At 42.4% G+C, this 22,747-nt stretch overlaps 1 protein-coding gene across 1 annotated transcript in view; it reads left to right on the top strand.

Annotated features, from left to right (window-relative positions):
- Positions 1-549: 549 nt before the first annotated feature.
- The window catches only part of LOC111824435 (ankyrin repeat domain-containing protein 26-like), a gene marked incomplete at its 5' end in the record, with an annotated part of 40,020 nt that continues 17,822 nt past the window's right edge, over positions 550-22,747 (top strand). Inside the window, 4 exons of the mRNA XM_023748528.1 lie at positions 550-990; positions 15,317-15,598; positions 16,153-16,361; positions 18,667-18,804. Coding sequence (XP_023604296.1) covers positions 550-990; positions 15,317-15,598; positions 16,153-16,361; positions 18,667-18,804 — 1,070 coding nt within the window. The remainder of the gene's footprint in view (positions 991-15,316; positions 15,599-16,152; positions 16,362-18,666; positions 18,805-22,747) is intronic.

Here is a 22,747-nt window from a genome sequence, read left to right as displayed (position 1 = left end):
CTGAATGAGGTCATTGATGGATGTAGAAGTGCTTAGGAAAATGCTTGGTTATCCGTTGTTCATGGAGGTAGTCTTTATAACTATCTAGGAATGTATTAGAAAAATAGAATGTCTATGGGATAATATTGGGGAAAAATTTTAGGAAATTTAGTTTATCCTAATATATGTAGGGTTAATACTCTTACTGTGGAGCAGCTGTGTGTTCAGACTGTAATCTCAATTTTTAAGTGTAGGAAGAATTAGTAATCAATTACTTAATGCATTCTGGATTTGTGGTGATTCAGGAAAACCCTTTCCAATTTTGAGACTCTTATAATTCTCTTCTGATATTTTTCATTTTAAAAATTCATAATTGTATATTAAATTTTTGAAATTTAGAGATGTTGTGCTTGGAAAAAGTTAAGGAATTGGATCCAACTCTATTTTTTCCAGAAGGATACCTACTTATTGCAATTTTTAAAATTATAAACATAGTTATTCTTTAATTTCAGAAGCTATCATGGCATGTTTTTCAATGTTGTAGCTAAAAGTCTCCTTTGTGTTATTTAGGTTCCTGAAAGTTCTGAAAAAGAAGAACGTCCATTGCATGAAAATTGCATGTTGTGGGATGAAAATGCCAAGCTGAGACTGGAAATAGACACAGCAAAAAATCAGAAGCAAGAAATGGAAAAAGAACATTTTGAGGACATTGCAATTGTCAACGAAAAGAATGACCATCTTCAAAAGACAATAAGAGAAACAGTATTTCAACACAATGAGCAGTTTGAAGTTCTGAATGTTGAGAATACTGTGCTAAACAGTAAACTGGAGGATGAACAACAAAACAGAGGAAGACTGGAAGCAGAAGTTGAATCATACCAGTCTAGACTGGCTACCGCTGTACAGGATCATGAGCATTGCCAGACATCAAAAGGAGACCTACAACTTGCTTCCCAGAGAGCAAGAGATGAAGGGTTTTCTGCGGGAAGGTCATTCTACAAACCAGTTGAAGTAGGCATATCTTTCATTTTTTCTCACTAGGAAATATTATAAAAGCATGGAAATGTTCAGATCATTGTAATATGTACATCCACAAATGACAACTAAAAAAATCAATTCTAGATCCACTAATGGATATTTTTAAAATATTGATATAATTCACACATTGTATAAATTATATGATTCAATATTTTAAACATATTCAGAGAGTTGTGCATCTATCACCTCAGTCAATTATATAATATTTTTATCACTCCAGAAACAAACTCCACACCACTTAGTAGTAACTACCAGTTCCTTGCAAAAACCAGTCTCATTTCTGTCTCTATTGATTAGCTTATTCTGGATATTTCATATATATATGCAATCACAGAAGTTATAGTCCTTTGGACTGGCTTCTTTCCCTTAATCTCATATTTTAAAGTGTGTCCACATTATGGCACATAACAATATTTTATTTCTTTCTTTTTATTGCCAAACAATACTTCATCATGTGGCTCTTTCACTTATCCATTTATCAATTGATGGAAATTTGTATTGTTTTCACTTTTTGGCTGTTAGTAATTCAACTATGAGTATATTGTACAAGTCATGGTGTGAACATAGGTTTTTCTCTTGTTGTCATGGGATTTATTTTTTTAAATATACTTTATTGATTTTTTACAGAGAGGAAGGAAGAGGGATACAGAGTTAGAAACATCCATGAGAGAGAAACATCGATTCAGCTGCCTCTTGCACGCCCCCTATTGGGGATGTGCCTGCAACCCAGGCACATGCCCTTGACGGGAATCAAACCTGGGACATTTCAGTCTGCAGGCCGATGCTCTATCCACTGAGACAAACCAGTCAGGGCGTTGTCATGGGATTTTTATCCTCTGAGATAACTGGGCTGATTTCAGCACCTCTCAGCCTTTACTCATGCTGTCCATTCTGTCTTTTCAGTTTCTTTCCCTCCTGCCTCATCCTATATCTATTCAGACCTGGCTCCCAATCTCCCCTCTATGAAGCATTCTCTCTTTCAACTCTCAGTGACCTCATTCATTTCTGCACTTGTCATCTCATTTGTGTGGAATGCTTTAGCCCTGAATTCCCCATTGTCTTAATTTTCTTCCCAAGATATAATCTTGTCTTTGTATGTGTTAATTTGTCTGTGGGGGATATTATTTGATATAAGTGTACCTATCTGTGTATACATTGAACACATTTGAGCTTACCTATTGTTAAGATACAACTAAATACTTTATATCACTGGCAGTTTTGGAATTCAAACTAAGATATTTGATCAACACAATGTTGAGGTAAAGAGTCTGCATTGGCAAGAAGAAGATAGCTCTAGCTTTCCCAAGCCTTCAAACAATATAGTTGAGATAACATGTGAAAAGAACTTCAGAAGATTTTTATTGGTCAGGTCTCTATGAAATAAGAATGTATTATTATTTTTAAAGGCAAATAATTGACAATCTGCCACTTGCAAAAATAACACTTGCATTATAAGAGAAAAACAAGACAGAGAATGCTGGTCAACATCCTAAGGATGAAGGTGCCCCCAGACTCAGAACACAACAGTAGTACACTCACAGTAACGCCAATAAGAATAAACATAAAATGTACAAGCTTAGCAATCTACAAGGGCGATCCAGGTCACTCATGGTTTATGAGTGTGTGGTTGAGGATGTTGTTTATGAGGAGCAAGAAGGGAGAAAGAAAAGTACAGATGACCTCAGTAAAGGGGTCAAGGCTAGAAATGTTGATTAGGGAATCTGGTTTGAAGTGCTGAGATTGAAGTATCTATGAGAGATTTTTAAGAAGGGAATAGACTGCTTTCTGGAAGTCTGTTTCTATTTTGCTTGGTAGTTCAGTTTGTTCATTAAATTCCATATATGTGTAAAATCATATGGTACTTGTCTGCTGCTTGCGGTGGTGGTGTTGGGGGATGGTGTAGGGATGGAATAAAAAGAGAAAAAATTAGAGAGAACTCATGGACATGGACAACAGATGATTTCCAGGTGTGTGATGGAGTTGGGTGGAGATGGAAAAGGCCATAGAGGGGATACATTGTGATGGAAAGAAAATAAAAAAGAAGTGAGGTAGAAAAGAAATTAAAAATAAAATTGTAAACCAGGGCGATGAACCTATGAAAGGCCAATATAATATTCTATCTTCTTTTGTTTGTTAGAAATTTTCCATACTACAAGGTGAAAAAACACCCTATTGTCTTTGGTGACCACTGTCTCTAGCCACTGCTGGACTGGAGCTCCCCTAATTTATTCTTCAGAGTATTCCTCTTCTGTGTATGTCTGGGAGTTGATCCTATCAGCTTTCTGCCTTTTAGGGATTCTTTGTTAGATGTTATTATCTTTCTGTTCTTTTGAAATTCCTCATAATTTCTGTTGTATTGATTATATACTTATTTTCTTATGCTAAGTACATAATCTCTAGCCCTTATCTTTAGCTTAAGTATTCAAAACAAAGGTCATCAAATTGTAAAACCAGGTATTGAGTTTCTTAAACTTGTTACATCTCCCTTCAACCTCAATCAATGTAGTTCTAGTCTATGGCATTCAGTAGGGTGAAGAAAAATAAACATGCTACCACTTCTTTCAAAACCAAGCAAAAATAAATAAATAAAAAAGCAATAGACAGAGTGGAAGACTGTATATCATGTTTACTGTTTAGAAATGAAGTGCAGTTGAAGGACTGGAGGGACAGTGTGTATATGATCACTGTTATCAGTCGCTGCTGAGAAGTAAAGCATTAAAGGACTAAAAGAAGATGACTCTCCAAAAAATTTTAGTGAAATTATAGAATTGATAGTCAGCTTCTTATGTAAAAAAAAAGAAAGAAAGAAAGAAAAAAGATTGAGTGGTGAAAATATGAATATATGGGTGAGACCTTTGCATTAAAAAAATGTTATATTTAATGGGTGGGGACAACAGGATGACAGAAAAAGCTACAAAAATCAAGTAAAAGTTATGATTTTATGTAACAGAGAAGACATTTTATTTAAAGAGGAAAGTGTTTAACAGAAAAGTAGAAAATGAAACCTATGGAAGAAAGATTACAGAGAATGAGATTCTACCTCATCCTAAAGTCAGATTACCACCATAAGGTAATGGGGACTGCATGGGAAGCTTTCAAAGATTACCTTAATAAGATGTGATTTAATTGAACCTGGAATATCTTGAACTATTGATGAAAATGTTTCTAGGGCATCTTTAGAAACTAAAAGGTCAATGTAGCCTTAAAAAGTATTTTAGCCCTTAGTAATTTATATATCAAAACCTCTGTTTTCACAAACTTTGGCAATTTAATTTCCATAAAGAAAGTGGTGAAAATATAAAATCAATTTAAGCTGCTGTAAGAAGTCATTATTTTTTAAATCTGTCCTATTGGCATCAAGTTTATAAACTAGATTTTATAAACCTGTCTACTACCATTTATAAACTTGTGTACGCATGTTATTCATGAATTCATTAGAAATCATATTTTTAAAAAAGTAGAGTCTCTAGATTTTTAAAAATAATTTTCTTTAATTTTTTTTTTAAAAATGTCAGCACAAAAAAGAAGAGTTAAAGAAATATATTGACTTAAATATATTTCTGCAGCAGAGGTTGCAGCAAGAAGTAAATGAAATTGGTGATTTAGAAAAAGAGATTACTCGGTAAGATTTTAATATTTCAGAACATTTCTGCCATGAATTAAGATTTAACTGTCATTTTACTTTATTAAAAATAAAATTTATTTCCTCTGTAAATTTTTATAATTAAATTATCCTATTTAAAAACTTACTGGAGAATCACACATCACAATCTGAAACTGCTTTGAAGGACATGATATTGTACTTACCTTTTTATGATTCGTAAAACCATAATGAGGATGCCTTTTGCATATCCTGTCAACTGTTCTTTTCATGTCTACCTTGAATTTTTAATTCTGCAACATATCTGCTCTCTTTGGTGATATTCCCTTCTTCTCATAGTGTGCATCCCTTCTGCACTCAAATCTATCCTATCTAATAATAGACAAACATGGTAATTAACTGCAACTTCGCTACCCTTCCCATTGGCTAATCAGCGAGATATGCATATTAACTGCCAACCAAGATGGTGGCCAGCAGCCAGGCAGCTGAAGCGAACAGGAGGCTGGCTTGCTCCAGTGATGGAGGAAGCCAAGGTTCCCCACCTGCTGCTGCCGGCCTCTGAGCTGCACTCTAAGCAACTATGTTGCAATTATAGAAGCTAAACAGAGCCCAGAAACCTGCTTTCAGCCAGCCGGTCCTCAGAGCTGGAGCTGTAACAGTGTTTCAATTATAGAAGCCAAACAAAAGCAGATACCTGCTTTCAGCAGCCGAGGTCTCAGAGCTGGAGCCAAGCCTCAGAGCTAAAGCCATCCCTCAGTTCCAGTGACAGCCATAGAAGGCAAATAAATCCCAGAATCAAAAAAAAAAAAAGAAAAAAGGAGAGGTTGGGAGCTTCAGTCACCCGCCAGCCTGAAAACGGCCCTCAGGCTCTCACCCAAACTGGCCAGGCACCCCAGTGGGGACCCCTACCCTGAAGGGGGTGTGACCAGCTGCAAACAGCCATCATCCCCTCATCCAGGCTGGCCAGGCACCCAAGCGGGACCCCCACCCTGATTCGGGACACCCTTCAGGGCAAACCAGCCTGCCCCCACCCATGCACCAGGCCTCTATCCTATATAGTAACAGGGTAATATGCAAACTGACCCTAACAGCAGAAGGACTGGGACTGGCTGGTCACTGTGACACATACTGACCACCAGGGGGCAGATGCTTAGTGCAGGAGCTGCCCTCTGGTGGTCAGGGTGCTCTCACATGGGAGGAGCTCTGCTCAGACACAAGCCAGGCTGATGGCTGCCAGTACAGCGGTGGTGGTGGAAGCCTCTCCTGCCTCCTCAGCAGTGCTAAGGATGTCCAACTACAGCTTAAGTCTGCTCCCCGCTGGCAAGTGGACATCCCCCGAGGCTGCCAGGCTGCCAGAGTGATGTCTGATTGCCATCTTAGGCCCAATCCCCCGGGGAGCGGGCCTAAGCCAGCAGGTGGTCATCCCTGAGGGGTCCCAGACTGCGAGAGGGCACAGGCCAGGCTGAGGGACTCCTGCTCCCCCCCCCCTTGAGTGCACAAATTTTTGTGCACCGGGCCTCTAGTCCTATCTAATAATAGACAAGCATGGTAATTAACGATTCCTCCAACGTGCTTCCCATTGGCTAAATTGGGTGATATGCAAATTAACTGCCAACCAAGATGGCGGTTAACCGCCAACCAAGATGGCGGCTAATTTGCAGACTACAGTCTTGACGGGACAGCACCATCCTGCCTGTCCCGCTGCCATCCAGGCCTGCTATCTGCGACCCGGGTGGCAAGCAGAGCGTATGGGACCCGACCCAGGGCTGGCCAGCGGGACCACAGTGATCTGCCACTGGACACGCCCACAAATGGCCCGCCCGGGGATCCCAGGTTGGCGGGTGCTAATGCACAGATCTGCCAATGGCCTCGCCCAGAAATGGCTCTCCTGCTGGGATCCGTGGCTGGCAGGTGCTAATGCACTGATCAGCCACCAGCAGCGCCCACAAACAGCCTTCCCGTGGGGATCCCAGGTTGGCAGGTGCTAATGCACCAATCAGCCACCGGCTGCACCCAACAACAGCCCTCCCGTGGGTATCCCGGTTTGGCGGGTGCTAATCCACCAATCTGCCAATGGCCATGCCTAGAAACGGCCCTCCCGTGGGGATCCTGGGTTGGTGGGTGCTAATGCACGGATCTGCCAACATGCACACCCGGACTGCCTTTGCTCTGCGCAAACTATGCAACTGGGAGAGGGGAGTGGGGCCCCTGTGAGCAGGGCAGGAACTGCCCAGGGTTTGCGTCAGGCAGCCCAGAGCGGTGTGCGAACTATTGCTACCGGTAGTTGCTTGCTCATTCACTTACTTGCTCATTCATTCACTCATTCACTTGCTCATTCATTCAGTCATTCACTCACTCAGCAAACCCTCTCAGGTCCCTGGTACCAGGGCAGGCACTGAAGTTGAAGCAGGATAAGACAGAGCTATGTTCTCAAGATGTTAGGCAGCCAGGAGAGGGGCGCCAGGCACTGGGAGCAGGGCGGGAACTTCAGGCAGCCGGGAGTGGGGCCAGAACTTCTGCCCTGTTGCCATGGCAACACAGCAGAAATTCCTGCCCCTTAGCTGCTTGCTCATTCATTTACTCACTCATTCATTCCCTCATTCACTCACTCATTATTCACTCACTCAGCAAACCTCTCAGGTCCTTGGCACCAGGACAGGTACCGAAATTTGAAGCAGGATAAGACAGAGCTATGTCCTCAAGATGTTAGTAATTCAGTAGGGCAAAGCAGGCACATGAATGAGGCAGTTGTATGCACAGATGCAGTGTACTGGGTTCGGTGAGGGCTGTAACTAACGCTGACTTTGTTCTCTTGATAAAATGGGGCCTCGGGAGCCAGGCCACCCCAAACCTGTAGGCCTGTGCCTAGGCCAGGAGTGGCCAGGGTCCTGGAACATGACAGAGGATGCAGGTTGGGCTGAGGGGTCTGGCCCCAGCCCTCACCCTCACCCCCGAATGCACAAATTTTTGTGTACCGGGCTACTAGTGTATATATAAGTGACTGTTACTACCGGTTGACTGAACGACTGGTCCACTGGTTGATATGATACCCACTGACCACCAAGGGGCAGATGCTCAATGCAGGAGCTGCCCCCTGGTGGTCAGTGCACTCCCAAGGCTAACCTCCCACAGCTGGCCTACCTCCCACAGTCCCTCCCCTTGGCCGGCCAGCCCCGATTGGGCCCAATTGGGACTGGGCAAGATGGCCAAAATCAGCCCCAATCACTGGGCAGGCTGAGTGATGCCACCTGTGCATGAATTCGTGCACTGTGCCTCTAGTAATTTAATAACTAAAACCTATCTGTGTCACTGTTTAACAATGCCAATAATTATCTTGATTTGGCCTATGCTTCTTTCTCTTTTTTTAGTTATAAAAGAGATCACATATACAAAATGTTTGTATGATTTAAAGAAGAAGCTGGGTAATCCTGTGTTTATCACTCATAGAAACACAATGGCATTTTTTCCCATGTCTGGGGAGCCCCCACATGGCTTCCTTTCTGTTTATTGGCTGAATTCTTAAGTTTGTTCTTTGATTCTCTCAGTGTGTTTCCTTTCACTTTACTGTCTTTCTCTATATTATAACCCTTTCACTTTCTTAACATTGTGCTAGCAAAGATCTTTTCTTAAAACAGTCTTGAAGAGACTGTTACACATTATCTCTCTGATTTCCCTTCTTCTAAACCTCTGCCTCTTTCTGCTTTCCCCTTCCACTCAGACTTCAAAGATTCTTCTTTCCTGATTCTCCTATTTTGAATGATCTCCTTGATGTTGGTACTTTTCTTCCTTCTTGTAGACTATTGTCAGTAGGTACCAAAAGGTATTTTTGTGTCTTTCCAAAACATTCACATGTAATTGTGTTTTCTTTTTCACCTTGGATACTGATTTCTGGTTTCTAGTTGATATTTAATAATAGATTAATGTTTTATATTAACATAGTCAAATGAATATAAGGACTCTATATAGTTACAATATTAACTATATACCCATATCACATATGTCATGGCTTTTTTCATTTTATTTACAGAAGATTATAATTTAGCTAGTATGCTTTCAGAAAATATTAGATTAGAACAAATGAGAGCATCATAATTTATAGATTTGTTTATTTTATATGATTTTATAAACATAATATCTGTTTAAATAATAACTAAATATTTAATCTTAAAGAATTTGACATATTTGTTTTGTACATTTCTTCAGACTTAAAAAACTCCTAAAAGTTGCAAAACAGAAATTACATGAATGTGATAATGAAGAGCTTAGTTTCCCTGGAGATTCAAAACCAGGTCCAGCTGACATGGAAATTCAGTCTAAAAAGCCAAAACAGAAGGTAATTTTAAATCAGTTTTTGGACCCAAAATTCACCTAATTTGGGGAAATAGATATCATTCAATGCTTTAAGTAGTGAAATATAGATTTTTCTGTTAATTTTATAGACTTGGTATCAGTGAAAAAGACAGCTTTTTCTTTATCACTTTTGTATAAAAAGGGCCTACTGTTAACTCTCTATGTCAGTGGTTCTCAACCTGTGGGTCACGACCCCTTTGGCGGTCGAACGACTCTTTCACAGGGTTCGCTTGAGACCATTCTGCATATCAGATATTTACTTTACGATTCATAACAGTAGCAACATTACAGTTATGAAGTAGCAATGAAAATAATTTTATGGTTGGGTCACAACATGAGGAACTGTATTTAAAGGGCCAGAGGCTTGAGAACCACTGCTCTATGTCTTGAACCCTGGCACCAGCACCAAGTCCAAAAAACTTTTGGTGGCAGCTTTACTGAGTCATAATGAACATACCATGCAGTTCACTCATTTAAAGTGTACGGTTCAGTGCCTTTGTCTGTGTTCACAGAGTTACACAGTCATCATCACAGTCAGTTTGGGGACATTGTCATCCCCCTAAAAAGTAGCCCTGTGCCCATTACCAACCACCCTGTGCCAGCTTCCACTTCCCCACTCTTCCTGGCCCTCAGGAACCACTACTGTCCTCTCAGTGTCTCTAGATTTGTCTGTTCTGCACATTACGTATCAGTGGAATCACACAGTAGGTGCTCCTTTGTGACTGCCTTTTTTATTTAGCATAATGTTTTCAAGGTACATCTCTTTTGTAGCACGTATCACCAGTACTTCATTCCTGTTTATTGCTGAATAACATTTCATTGCATGACATGACCACATTTCTTAAAATCTATTCATCATTTGATGAACCTTTGGGTTACTTCCACTTTTTAGTGTTGTTACTAATACTGCTTTGAACATTCATGTCCAACTTTTTATGTGAACATATTGTTTTCATTCTCTTGGGAATATAATTATAAATGGAATTGCTTGATCAGATCTTTAACCTTTTGAGAAACTGCCTGATTGTTTTCCACAGTGGCTGCACCATTTGTATTTAATTGACGGTGCATGAGGGTTCCAATTTCTCCACATTCTTGCCAACACTTGTCATCGCTTTTTTTTTATTGCAGCCATCCTAGTGGGTGTGAAGTGGCATCTTATTATTGGTTTTGATTTACAATTTTCTAATGACTAGTGATATTCACCATCTTTTGACATGTATATATTCTTTGAAAAACTATTCAATTCCTTTGCCCATTTTTAATTGGATTTTTTTTTATTATTGAATTGTAAGAGTTCTTTAAATGTCCTACATACAAATGCCTTATTAGATAAAGGATTTTCAAATATTTCTTCCATTCAGTAGCTCACCTTTTCAGTTTCCTGATAGTGCCTTTCAAAGCACAGACGGTTTTGATTTTGATGAAGTCCAGTTAATCTATTTTTGTCTTTTGGTTTCACATATAAACTTGAAGTAAGGCAGAGGAGACATTGTATTTAAACGATGCCAAATCCACTCATGAAGATATACACCTATGTTTTCTTCTTAAGTCTTTTATAGTTTTAGCTTTTACATTTTAAGTTAACTTTTATGTATGGTCTGAGGTAGAGGTCAAATTTTATTCATTTGCATGTGGATATCCAGCTGTCCCTGGACAATTTGTTAAAAAGACTACTCATATCTGATTTAATTGTTTGGCACCCTTGTCAAAAAGCAGTTGGCCACAAATTGGGCTTAGGTTTGGTTTCTCCCTTCTACTTCACTGATGAATAAGTCTGTCCTTATGCCAGTACCAAATCAAATTTTATGAGTCATCTTGCATAGTACCAGCTGTTTTATGTAATAAAAAAAAAAGTCAGTGTAGTGGCATGTTTTTACCTCTACTTTCATGGAGATTTCTTGTTTCTTGATAAAGCTTATGGCCAGCTTATGATTTGCTGACTCTGTGACAGTAGGCTTACAACGATAACACCCATTCCTTTTTGTCTGCATTTAAACCTTCAGCCTCTAACCCAGTGCCTCCCACTTCACTTCCATTTCCATGAAATCCTAGTAACAGGATCTGCTGACTTAGCCATTTCTTTCATTGTGTTTAACTCATAATTCATAGACTTGCCAGTAGCTTTCACCACGTGGGGAGGAGAAGATTAAAATCTGGACTGTCACCTTTCCTCTTCAGAAATGCCTGACTTTGAAATTTCAAATTTTATTTTATTTTTAAATATTTACACTAATAAAAGAGAAACATGGTAATTAGTGTATGACCGCTACCCTTCCCATTGGCTAATCAGCATATCCTTATACAAATTAACTGTCAGCCAAGATGGCGGCCAGCAGCCATGCACTGAAGCAAACAGGGAGGCTTGCTTGCTCCAGTGACTGCGGACTCCAACGTTCCCCCCCCCTGACTTGCGGGCCACTCAGCTGCAACTCTAAGCAACTATGTTGCAAATATAGAAGCTAAACAAAACCCCAGAAACCGGCTTTCAGTTAGCCAGGCTTCAGCCAGCCAGACCACAAGATTGTATCAAATACAGAAGGAAAAACAAAGGTCAGAAACTGGCTTTCAGCATCGAGGACTCAGAGCTAAAGCTGGCCCAGAATAGAAAAAAAAATAAGAAAAAAAGGAGCAGTTGGGAGCTTCAGTCACCCGCCAGCCTGAAAACGGCCCTCAGCCCCTCAGCCAGACTGGCCAGGCACCCCAGTGGGGACCCCCACCCTGATCCAGGACACCCTTCAGGGCAAACCAGCCAGCCCCCAAAGGGTAATATGCCTCCTGGGACCGGATCAGTAGAGCACCGAGGATCCAGGCCCCGGGATCTACGTGACAGGGGGCAGCGCCCAAACCCCCTGATCGCCCTGCGGCTCTGTGACAGGGGGCGGGGCCACAACCTCCATATCTGACCTGCTCTGTTCATGACAGGGGAAGGCGCCCCAAACCCCTGATCAGCCCTGCTCTGTGCCTGACAGGGCGGAGCTCCCCAAACCACTGATCTCCCTGCGGCTCTGTGTGTGACAGTGTGCAGCGCCCCAACCCCCCGACCTGCCCATTGGCCCTGCTCTGTGTGTGACAGGGTAGAGCCATAAACTCCCCATCAGCCCCGCCTTGACTGTGACAGTAGCGGTGCCCCAAACCCCTGATCGGCCCTGCTCTGTGTGTGATAGAGGGCAGCGCCCCAACCCCGCTCCATGGGCCTTGCTCTGTGTGTAACGGGGTAGAGCCATAACCTCCCCATCGTCCCTGCCCTGAGTGTGACAGGGTGCAGCGCCCCAACCCCCCCAATCGGCTCTATCCTGAGCATGACTGAGGGTGGCATCGCAACCTCCCAATCCGCCCTGCTCTGTGCATGACAGGGGGGAGCTCCCCAACCCCCTGATTGGCCCTGCTCTGTGCATGACAGGGGGTGGCTCCGCAACTTCTCCATCGACCCTGCCTTGAGTGTGACAGGGGGCAGTGCCCCAACCCCCCAATCGGCCCTATCCTGAGCATGACTGAGGGTGGCATCGCAACCTCCCAATCCGCCCTACTCTGTGCATGACAGGGGGCAGCACTCCAACTCCCCAATCGGCCCTGCTCTGAGACTGACCAGGGGCTGCACCTAGGGATTGGGTGTGCCCTCTGCCACCCGGGAGCAGGCCTAAATCAGAAGGTCGTTATCTCCCGAGGGGTCCAAGACTGCGAGAGGGCACAGGCCTGGCTGAGGGACACCCCCTTCCCCCAGAGTGCACAAATTTTTGTGCACCAGGCCTCTAGTATATATATACATACATACATACATATATGTATATACATATATGTAGATAGTCGATATATTACTTTTATTGGAGGTCAGGGCATTAGATAAGCCACCTCAGCACTCTTTTTCAGAGAGGTCGGGGGGAGAGAGTAAGGGAAAAGAGACATCAGTGATGAGAATTCATTGATGGGCTGTCTCCTAAATACCCCACTACTAGGGATTGAGCCCACAACCCAGGAATGTGCCCTTACCTGAATGGAACCCATGACCCTTCAGTCTGCAGGCTGTGCTCTATCTACTTACCCAAACCAGCTAGGGCTGAAATCTCAAAATTTTAAAGCCAATTTGTTTCCTATGGAGAAACACTGAGGTATAACATACAAACAAGCGTGAAGTAAGCTAGAGAAATTGTATTTAAATGGTGCCAAAAGGCATTGCAGTTGTTTTGCCCCTGAGATTTAAAATGATTTCACAATCCTCTCTGTTTCCTCACTGAGGAAAGGAAAGCTTAGTCCTGACCTTGGAGTGCTTCTCTGTGGCCCTTGGCTGTTCCCTCTGAGACTTTGCTCTGTCCTTTTCATAAAAAATGGCCTGTGCTTGCAGCTCTTTTTACAGCCTGCGTCCTCCCTGTGGAACATCTAAAGCCCAGAGGCCCTTTTGATTGTGTACTGTCTCGGTCTCCCTTCAGGAGGCCAAGCTAGCATTCTCTTAGGAACTTTGAGTGTCTGTCCAGTTAATTTTATTGGGGTTCATGGCATCAGAAAAGCCACCTCACCACTTGTTTTCAGATCAGCTCTTCACCTGGGCTTCCTGGAGGTGTTATAGAACAGTGCCGTTAAAATTCTTACATTCTGAAAATCCTTTGAGGCACCACGTAAATGTTTCTACGGTCTTAAGAGTTTTATGAGTTTTGACTTCATCCTTCGAACATGTTTTCTGGACACCCTGGATTTGATGTTAGCCCAGAAGCCATTTCTTTATTTTAGGATTATTTGACAATTGGACATGTAGGAGAAGGTATAAACAAGAAATCAATATTTTAACCCGGTAAATGGGGTCCTTTTATATTTATTTGTCTATTTTTAGCTTATGTTTCTCATCGATTTCACTTTCAGCTGCTTCCTAGTGAGAATCCTTTCAGTGTCATTGTGTTCACTTGCCCAGAAGCCCTTACTGTCAGCCTCCTCAGGGGCCATCAGGCCTCCACTCACCCTTTCTTGGAGGCCCTTTTGGTTTTCATTCTCACGCTTCTCTACATTATGTCGGGTTCCACCTGCCGCCTGTTCAGAGGTGCTCCCATACATGTGTGTGTTTCCTTTTTAGTGTCAGCACTCTATTTATAATGTCAGTATCTGTGCCAGTTACTTATTGCTGCTCAGTAACCACCTCCAAACCTGGTGTCTTAAAGCAGCATTTACTTGTTCACAAATCTGCAGTGAGGCCAGCTCTTTTCTTTTCCACTTACCATCAGCTAGGATGACTTGAAGCTGGGAAGTGGAATCATCGCTAAAGGCTTGGTCATTCACGGGTTTCTCAGGTGCAGCGGGCTTTTGGCTGGGACGTTCGCTGGGGCAGTCTCAGCTGGACACCTGTGTGAGGATGACCATGTGGCTTGGGCTGCTTCGTTCTTCACAACATGGTGGCTGGGTTCCCAGGGTGAGCTTCCCTGGGGAGAGAGTCCTATGGCACCCAGACATAGCAGTCACACAGCAGTCACCATATCCTATTCACCAGAACCCAGGTAGCACTGAGGCCAGTACCTATTTCCTGGACAAGTGCCAGAGAATCTGGAGACGTGCTTCAAAAACTGGACATCCGTCACCTTGTCTTACCAAATAATCATTGTATCTGAAGGAAAGTAGTTCTTCCCAAGTCATGATCACTGACATTCCAGCAAGTTTGTTGTTGTTGTTGATGATGTTGTTTTGTTTACTATGTTTCCTTAGTTTGTGGGAAGTAACAGAGAATTTCAAGATAGCACTATTGGATTAAGCCCCATCCCCATTTTTTTTTTATTATGAAAAATGTAGGGCTCATCTCGCTAAACTTTTACAGTGAGAGATGTAATTTCTCAGTAACTCGGGGAATCATTTCTTTTTGGAATGCAATTCAAATTAGCATCAAACTTCACAGTTCAATAAAAGACATATGACATTAGAGTCTATATTTATAAGATTAATTAATTAGTCTCATTTCCAAAGTCTTATTTTGTGAGGCATTTTTTGACTCCGTCCTGAATATCTGAATACCATATCCCTAAAACTTTTGTGTAAGATTATGAAGTGTTAAGATGGGGGAAGAGATATGAGACTTTCTATTCAGGAGCAATGCATAGTCATTTTGTGGAGGAAAGACATGAAACAGTCATAGAAAAAAAGAGTATAAATCAAGGGCAGAAGAGATGTTGTGTGGCAAAGATGACAACAGTAAATACATTTTTGTGACTCCTGGTTGTTTTAACTTTGATCTTGATTCTGAGCAATTGAAGGTTTCACATTCTAAGACCCTACCAGAGTATAGGTAACATTTTATTGCCACTGAATTCATTTCAAAATTTCATACTGGTGTCCACACCTTCATAACCAAACTATATTCTTTTATTCATGCAGAATGATGAGCTTATAGCAAAACTGCAACCATCATCTTCAAAATGTATACGTCTGGATGAGGAAAAGACACCTCAACAGGAGTTATCAATGGAAGCACTTCTAAAGCGACGTGAAGAACTAAAGGATAGAGTAAAGAAGGCAAAACAAGAAGCAGTAAACCTCAGAAATATAGAAAAGAATATGGTAGAAATCTGTGAATTAGAAGACTATAAAAAGAAGCTTGAAGAAAGAGCAATACGGGATGTAGCAGACAAAGTAGAAAAAGTCAATTCACTTTTACAGGTTAATTTTTTTGATTTATTGTGCTTTAATTCATTTCACTGCAAATTACCTTTTCGATAAATACAGTATTTTTGCCTCTCCTTTACTCCCTTTAATAGCAATTTATTTTGTAGATTTCTGGAAGGAAGGTGGCATTTGTTTTTCCTTTTCACTATTTTAGTTTCCAACATTATCACTAAATTGATCTTTCCAAATGATCCTTCATTTTAGTTTTAAGACCAGTTGATGTAAAATAAGACTATTAGGAAGAAAAGGTAAAAAACGTGATTTCAAAATTGTACCATACTCTTGAATTAAGTTATATTTTTTAACTTTTAATATCTTATACTGATATATTATTCTTTGAATTATCAGATTACATGAGTACTAATAGAAGAATGATAAACTTTATAACTCAGATTTAATTCAGTGGACATTGATGATAACTATTTTAAATTTCAGCTTTTTTCACACTTAAAGCTGATCTCTGAGTTGATGACTCAAAACTAAAGAAAACAAATATAAGTGTTCAGCTTATAATTACTTTAAGAATGTATCCTTTTTATTTGTTGTAGAGACAAAGAGCATCTCAAGAAACGTCAGAGCAGATGATAAATGATCAGGCTTCAACAAGTCACTTGGAACTCAGAAATAAAGAATTGGAATCAGAAATCTCTAAAGTGCAAACTTCTCAAGATGATATGGAAAGAGAATTGAAAAAATATGTGCGACTCTACCAAGAAGAATTGGAAGGCAGAAAGTTACTGGAAAATCAGCTAACTGAGTAAGTCAAATGCAGAATCAGAGAAAATAAATTTAATTCATTAATTAGCCTCTAAACTTTAAACATAGTTACTATTGGGCCAGGTTCATAGATTAGTAGGGCGTGAAAGCCAACTAGGTCGTTTAACTTTGGAAAGTGATGTTAGTAAATAAACTTACCTTTCAAATGTCCCTCTAAGATGATTTCATCTCTCCCCCTTTTTTGCTTTTACCTGCCTTTATTTTCCCCACTTAATATTTCCATGTAGTTATCTGGGTCTACTACTAGTCTTTAAGCTGAGTGTCTTGAAGCTCTAAAATTTAAACAGCGATATTATTATAAAACTAGTGGCCCAGTGCACGAAATTAGTGCCCAGGGGAGGAGGGGTTATCCCTCAGCCCAGCCTGCACCCTCTCCAATCTGGGAACCCATTGGGGGATGTCCGACTGCCAGTTTAGGCTTGATCCCTGTGGGAAATCCCGACAGGGATCGGGCCTAAATGGGCAGTCAGATAACCCTCTCGCAATCTGGGACCGCTGGCTCCTAACTGCTCACCTGCCTGCCTGACTGATAGCCCCTAACCACTCTGTCTGCCGGCCTGCTCGACCTCAGCTGTCCCCCCACCAGCCTGATAACCCCAACTGCCCTCCCCTTTTGGCCTGATTGGCCCTAACCACCTCTGTCTTGGCCCCGCCACTATGACTCTGTCCGGACAGACATCCAGAAGGTCTCCTGGTCTAATTATCGTATTACCCTTTTATTAATATAGAAAGAGGCCTGGTGCATTGGTTGGGGCTGGTTGGTCTGCCCTGAAGGGGGTCTCAGATCAGGATATGGGTCACCTTGGGGGGGGTGGCCGGCCTGGGTGAGTGGCTGGGGTGGTTTGCAGGCCAGCCATGCCCCCATCAGGGTGGGGGACTTCACTGGAGGGCATGGCCAGCCTGGGTGAGGGGCTGAAAGCCATTTGCAGGGTGGCCATGCCCTCATCGGGGTGGGGGACTTCACTGGAGGGCATGGCCAGCCTGGGTGAGGGGCTGAAAGCCATTTGCAGGCTGGCCATGCCCTCATCAGGGTGAGGGTCCCCGCTGGGGGAGCATGGCCAGCCTGGGTGAGGAGCTGAGGGCCGTTTGGGGGCGGTTTGCAGGCTGGCCAAGCCTCTGGCTTTGTCCGAAGGTCTTCAGAAGGTCTCCGGTCTAATTAGCATATTACTTTTTTATTAGTATAATTGCTTGTCAGAAGCCCCCTAAATAGAAATAGTTAAGATAAAAACTTAAACACAAAGGGTTAAGTTACTCCAACACATTCTGGTACTTGGTATATTTACTTTCTTGATTGTGAACTTTGTTATTATCAATAGACTAGAGGCCCAGTGCATGAAATTGGTGCACAGATCGGGTCCCTAGGCCTGGCCAGCAATGAGAGCCTATCAGGGCTTTTGGGCTGCCAGCCTGGGCCTTCCTTCATTCCTCACCACCCCCTGGTGGTCAGCACACATCATAGCAAGTGATCAAATGCCCGGTCTTTGGTTGAACTCCCAAGGAGACACTTTGCATAACTAGAGGCCCAGCAAGCAAAATCACACAAAACCCAGACCCGCCATGCCGGCAGGACCCCAGGCCCACCGTGCGAGAGTAGCTCACTGCCTCTGCCCCACAGGCCTCAGACCCCGACTCTGTGCCAAACGGCTGGCAGGCTGGGGGCAGCTACTGAGAGGTGCTCCATGCACCTTCTCGTGATGGGTTGTTTGGTTGTTCTGGCGTTCCAGCATTATGGCCACGGGCCTTTTATAATATAGACAGATGGCCTCTAGAGCTGTTTTCATTCATTTGATCACCAGCCAGGATATCTTGTTCTCCCTTACAGGTTGTTGTTCTAAATAATGCCTGGGTGTTAAATGATTAATATCTCCAAGGTAATAAGTGTATTGTACAAGGGTGGTGAAGGCAAATGCTTGACAATGTCTTTGAGGGTTTTTTTTTTAATCTCTAAAGAGGCTACTAAGTACGTCCAAGGGCATCTTAAAAGGTCTTGTAAGTACAGCCCTTCCAAAGGCAGCAAGTATTACCTGATAAGCCGTCTGCATCACTGATAGCCTCCCCACTTTGGATTAAGTACTTAGTTAGGAACCCCCTCCCCCCACTGCCTGGAAACATAAGTACTTTTTTAGAAAAATTAAGAACCTGTACTTGAATAGAGCAGATCTTCTCTGACACATTTTCATTGCGAAATGCTATTTAATGGGCATTTCCACTTACTGTCCTGGCTACTTTAAACAATTGCAAGTCACTTAGAGAAAAATAAAATACTAAGCATTTGTTGTTTACAGTTTTCCTAGGATTAAGGAGAAGCTAGCAGAAGTCAGCAACAAACTTTTCTGGGAGAAACAGCTCAGCAAGAGAAATTCCATTCCAAGAGAAAACTTGGGGATTCCTACCTCAAGTCCATGCACTTCAACTTACCACAGGTTAGTTATATTATCTTTTTTCCTCTTGCGTTTCAGATTTCTGATACAATTCTTGTGTTTCATTTGGTGAAATTCCGAGTTGCTTAATTGACTAGTACACACTAATAAAAAGTCTTAATTATTGTGCTAATGTAGAAAGGAGACAGAAATTTTATAATCACTTTTAAGTCCCTGGATGTCTCATTTGCAAGAGATACCTATCATTAACTTTATTCAATTACTATGCCTAAAGTGACACATTTTAAACTTCTTAAAAAGCTGCCTGTCACTTTGATTTTAGAAATTATATATTCTTGTCTAATAACCAGTGGTGTACTTGGAGATGCTTTGGCTTACTTTCTAATGGATTTTAAATTGGTGATGGCTCATAACCATTTTTAAGTTTTGCTGAACCCCAACTTTTCCACCCCTAACCATAAATGAATGATTGACATTTAAATATTTAACCATTTATGGATATTTGCTACTTAAATGAAATGGAGATAAATCATTTTAATGAATTAAATAACTTGTAGCACTAAAAGGTTAAATTTCTCTCTTTTAGTGAAAATGTTTGTCATCTTCTTAGGTCAAAGGGCAGTGTTAATTGCTATTTACTTCAACATTTTTATTCCAATTGTTGTAAAATGTCTTGCTGAGCAGCTGTCATTCATAAAATAGTTAAATTTAGCAAATATTTGAATTTTTATTTTTAAATTTATGTATTAATATTTGAATTTTTAAATTAAGTGTACTTATGTCTGTTTATCTGGACAGCACTTGAATGATTGATGACTAAGATGGCAATGATAGGGAGTCTTGAAATAGCAACTAGCTTTCATTGTGTATCAGTGCTATTAAAATATTCCTTCTTCATCTTATTATTGACTTCTTCAGCAGCAGAATTTCTGTTTGGTTCTTTTTTATACTTCTCATCTGTTTGGTAAAGTACTCCTTCTGTTCATTCATTTCATTCCTGAGCTCGTTGAACTGAGTTTTCTTGTATCTCGCTGAGTTCCTTCATGACTATTTTGCTATTTTGATTTCTCTGTTCATTTAGATCACAATCGATCACAATCGTCCAGTATTCTGAGTTTCCTTCTGGAGAATTATCATTTTCTTTCTGTGTTAGTGTTCAGGCTGCTTGATGGGTTGTTCCTCTGCTGGCACATTTGAAGTGCTGAACACTTTTCTTAGGAATGTTGTGATTTTCACAAGTCAGCAGGTTGATAAATTCAGGTCTTTCTTTTGTTTTCCAGTAGATGGTCTTATAGTGCAGTTTTTCTTTTCTCTTACCTGTACTACTGAAGCTTGGGGAGGGTGTGCAGTGAGTCAAGGTGTTTGAGGCTTACCCTTGGACATGGGAGTGGCAGCCTGGGTAACTAGGGTGGTGGGTGCCAGTGCTCTATCCTGGTCGCCTGGGCCTCAGGGCACCCCATGGTGGTAGGTGTGGGTGTGGCCAGTTGAGGGGAGCCAGTTTGTGAGCCCACTGAGCTGCTGCCTCATTCCCTTTGGCCACTGGCAGCACTGTGCTGTGTCCTGGAGGCTGGAAACTTGGCTCTGCTGCTGCTACTGGTCTGTGGTGGTGTGAGCACAGCTGCAGCTGGGGAGGGATCTGGATTTGGGGAGGAGAGGGACTCCTACTGGGCAGTGGTGTGGGCACTGCACCCTGCCTCCCCCACCAGTACTGTGTTTGCAAGGGCTGTAAGTTCAGCCGTGTCCTTGGAGAACTGCAGTAGGGGCCTGTCCCTGCTCCTCTCTCCATCCTGCCTGTCCTGCACATCCCAAGACGCCCACTATCGAGGTGAGTAGAGGTGCCTTTGTTGGGTTCTAGATGTTCCACTTGTTGTAGATTTAAGAGGAGACACACTTTGTCATGATGCTGACGTCACACACTGAATACCCATTTTAATCAATGCACGATGGTTTATGGTTTTCATTATTTTTTATGGTGTTTTTCATGCAGGGAAAGATAGCACAGGCCTGTGCTAAATGAGACTTCAACCTCTTTTTCTTAGTTTGCTTCATCATAACACAACATAGAAGAGCAAAGCTAAGAATTTCTAGACAGCCTTTAGGCCAAATACAGTCTCAGTTGTTACAAATTTGTAAAACTGGGCTACTGGTACAAAAAAAATCAAATGCTTTTGTAAATTGTTAAGCAAAACTATGATGCAGACTTGAAATGTCCTCACCAGAAAATCAGAAAATGTCTCATTTTGCAAAATGAAGAGGGAAAAGAATGTAAATGCAGAAGCAATGCAAGGGAAGATATTTATGGAAATGTTTTTGTTTCATATTTTGGGAGGAATGAGGTGCTTACTCTTAGTATTTCTATATACATTGAAAAAAATAGTTGATTTTAAACTTAACATTGTAGTTTCAAGGTATACATAGTTTCCCTGAGGGGCATTGGTTTGCCAAATCATGCTAGACTCAGAAAGAGAGAGTCTGAAGCACCAATCTATCAAGATATAGAGATAGGCCGCCAAATTTCTATAGCAGTTGGGGTTTACAAAATTCTCAGACTTGTGGAAAGAAGGTGCCTTGTAGAGTCACTGGGAAGGTAATTATTGCCATTAGGAAAAAAACTAATTCTATGAGAGATGGTAACATGCCTAAAATAATAGAAAGGGGTGGGTTTGGGGATAGGGTATTATAAAACAAACAGACTTCTAAAGATTATTGAACTATGATTCTAAAGAATAAATGTTACAAATACATCAATATTGAATGTGTTTATCAATCCCCTTTATTTGCAAACTTTAAGCATTTTGAACTATAACTACTGTAGTGCTCTGTCTTATTCGGCATTGTTTTTCTAACTTTAAGGACAATCCTATCTAATAATAGACAAGCATGGTAATTAACCATACCTCCGACATGCTTCCCATTGGCTAATCAGGGTGATATGCAAATTGACTGCCAACCAAGATGGCAGCCGGCAGCCAAGCAGCTGAAGTGAACAGGAGGCTTGTGCTCCAGTGATGGAGGAAGCCAAGGTTCCCCGCCTGCCTTGCCGGCCTCTGAGCTGCAGTTTAAAAAACACTGTTGCAATTATAGAAGCTAAAGAAAACCCAGAACCTGCTTTCAGCCATCAGAGCTGAAGCAGCAGGATATGCAAATTAACTGCCAACCAAGATGGCGGCCGGCAGCCAGCCAGCTGAAGTAGCTGAGGCCGCAAACTGGAGCCAAGCCTCGGAGCTAAAGCTGGATCTCAGCTCCAGTGACAGCCTGAGCTTGCACTCTAAGCAACAATGTTGCAATTATAGAAGCTAAATAAACTCCAGAAACCTGCTTTCAGCCTTCAGAGCTGGAGCAAGCAGGACCGAAACAATGTTGCAATTATAGAACCCAAACAAACCCAGATCCCTGCTTTCAGCAGCCGAGGTCTCAGAGCTGGAGCCAGCCTCAGAGCTAAAGCCAGCTCTCAGTTCTCAGTTCCAGTGACAGCCATAGAAGGTAAATAAATCCCAGTCCGCAGTCCGGACCCGGATCTGTGACCCTGTTGGGCAGGGGTCAGTGCTTGAGGCTGTCCACGGTCTCTCACCCAGACTGGCCAGGCACCCCAGTGGGAACCCCCACTCTGAAGCAACAAGATGGCAGGATCTGTGACCCTGTTGGGCGGGGGACTGCACTTGAGGCTGTCCGTGGTCCTGGAACCTGGATCTGTGACCTGGCGGGCGGGCAGCAGTGCTTGAGGCTGTTTGCAGTCCCAGGACTGGATCTGTGACCCTGCCAGGCGGGGGGCAGTGCTTGAGGCTGTCCGAAGTCCTGGGACCCGGATCCGTGACCCTTCCTGGCGGAGGGCAGCTCACACAGGGGCGGGTGGGCCAGGGTTGGGCAGGGCAGGACGCCTGGCTTCCGCCCAGCCCCAGTCACTCTGGGCAGGTGAGCAGCGCAAAGAGCCTCCGGACAGGGGAGACAGGCAGGCGAAGGCCTGTACTCCACACATGGCGGTGGT

The sequence above is a fragment of the Myotis lucifugus genome, unplaced genomic scaffold, assembly GCF_000147115.1.
Source record: "Myotis lucifugus unplaced genomic scaffold, Myoluc2.0 scaffold_1503, whole genome shotgun sequence".
NCBI classification, from domain to species: Eukaryota; Metazoa; Chordata; class Mammalia; order Chiroptera; family Vespertilionidae; genus Myotis; species Myotis lucifugus.
This window is presented reverse-complemented; position numbering and strand designations above follow the sequence as displayed.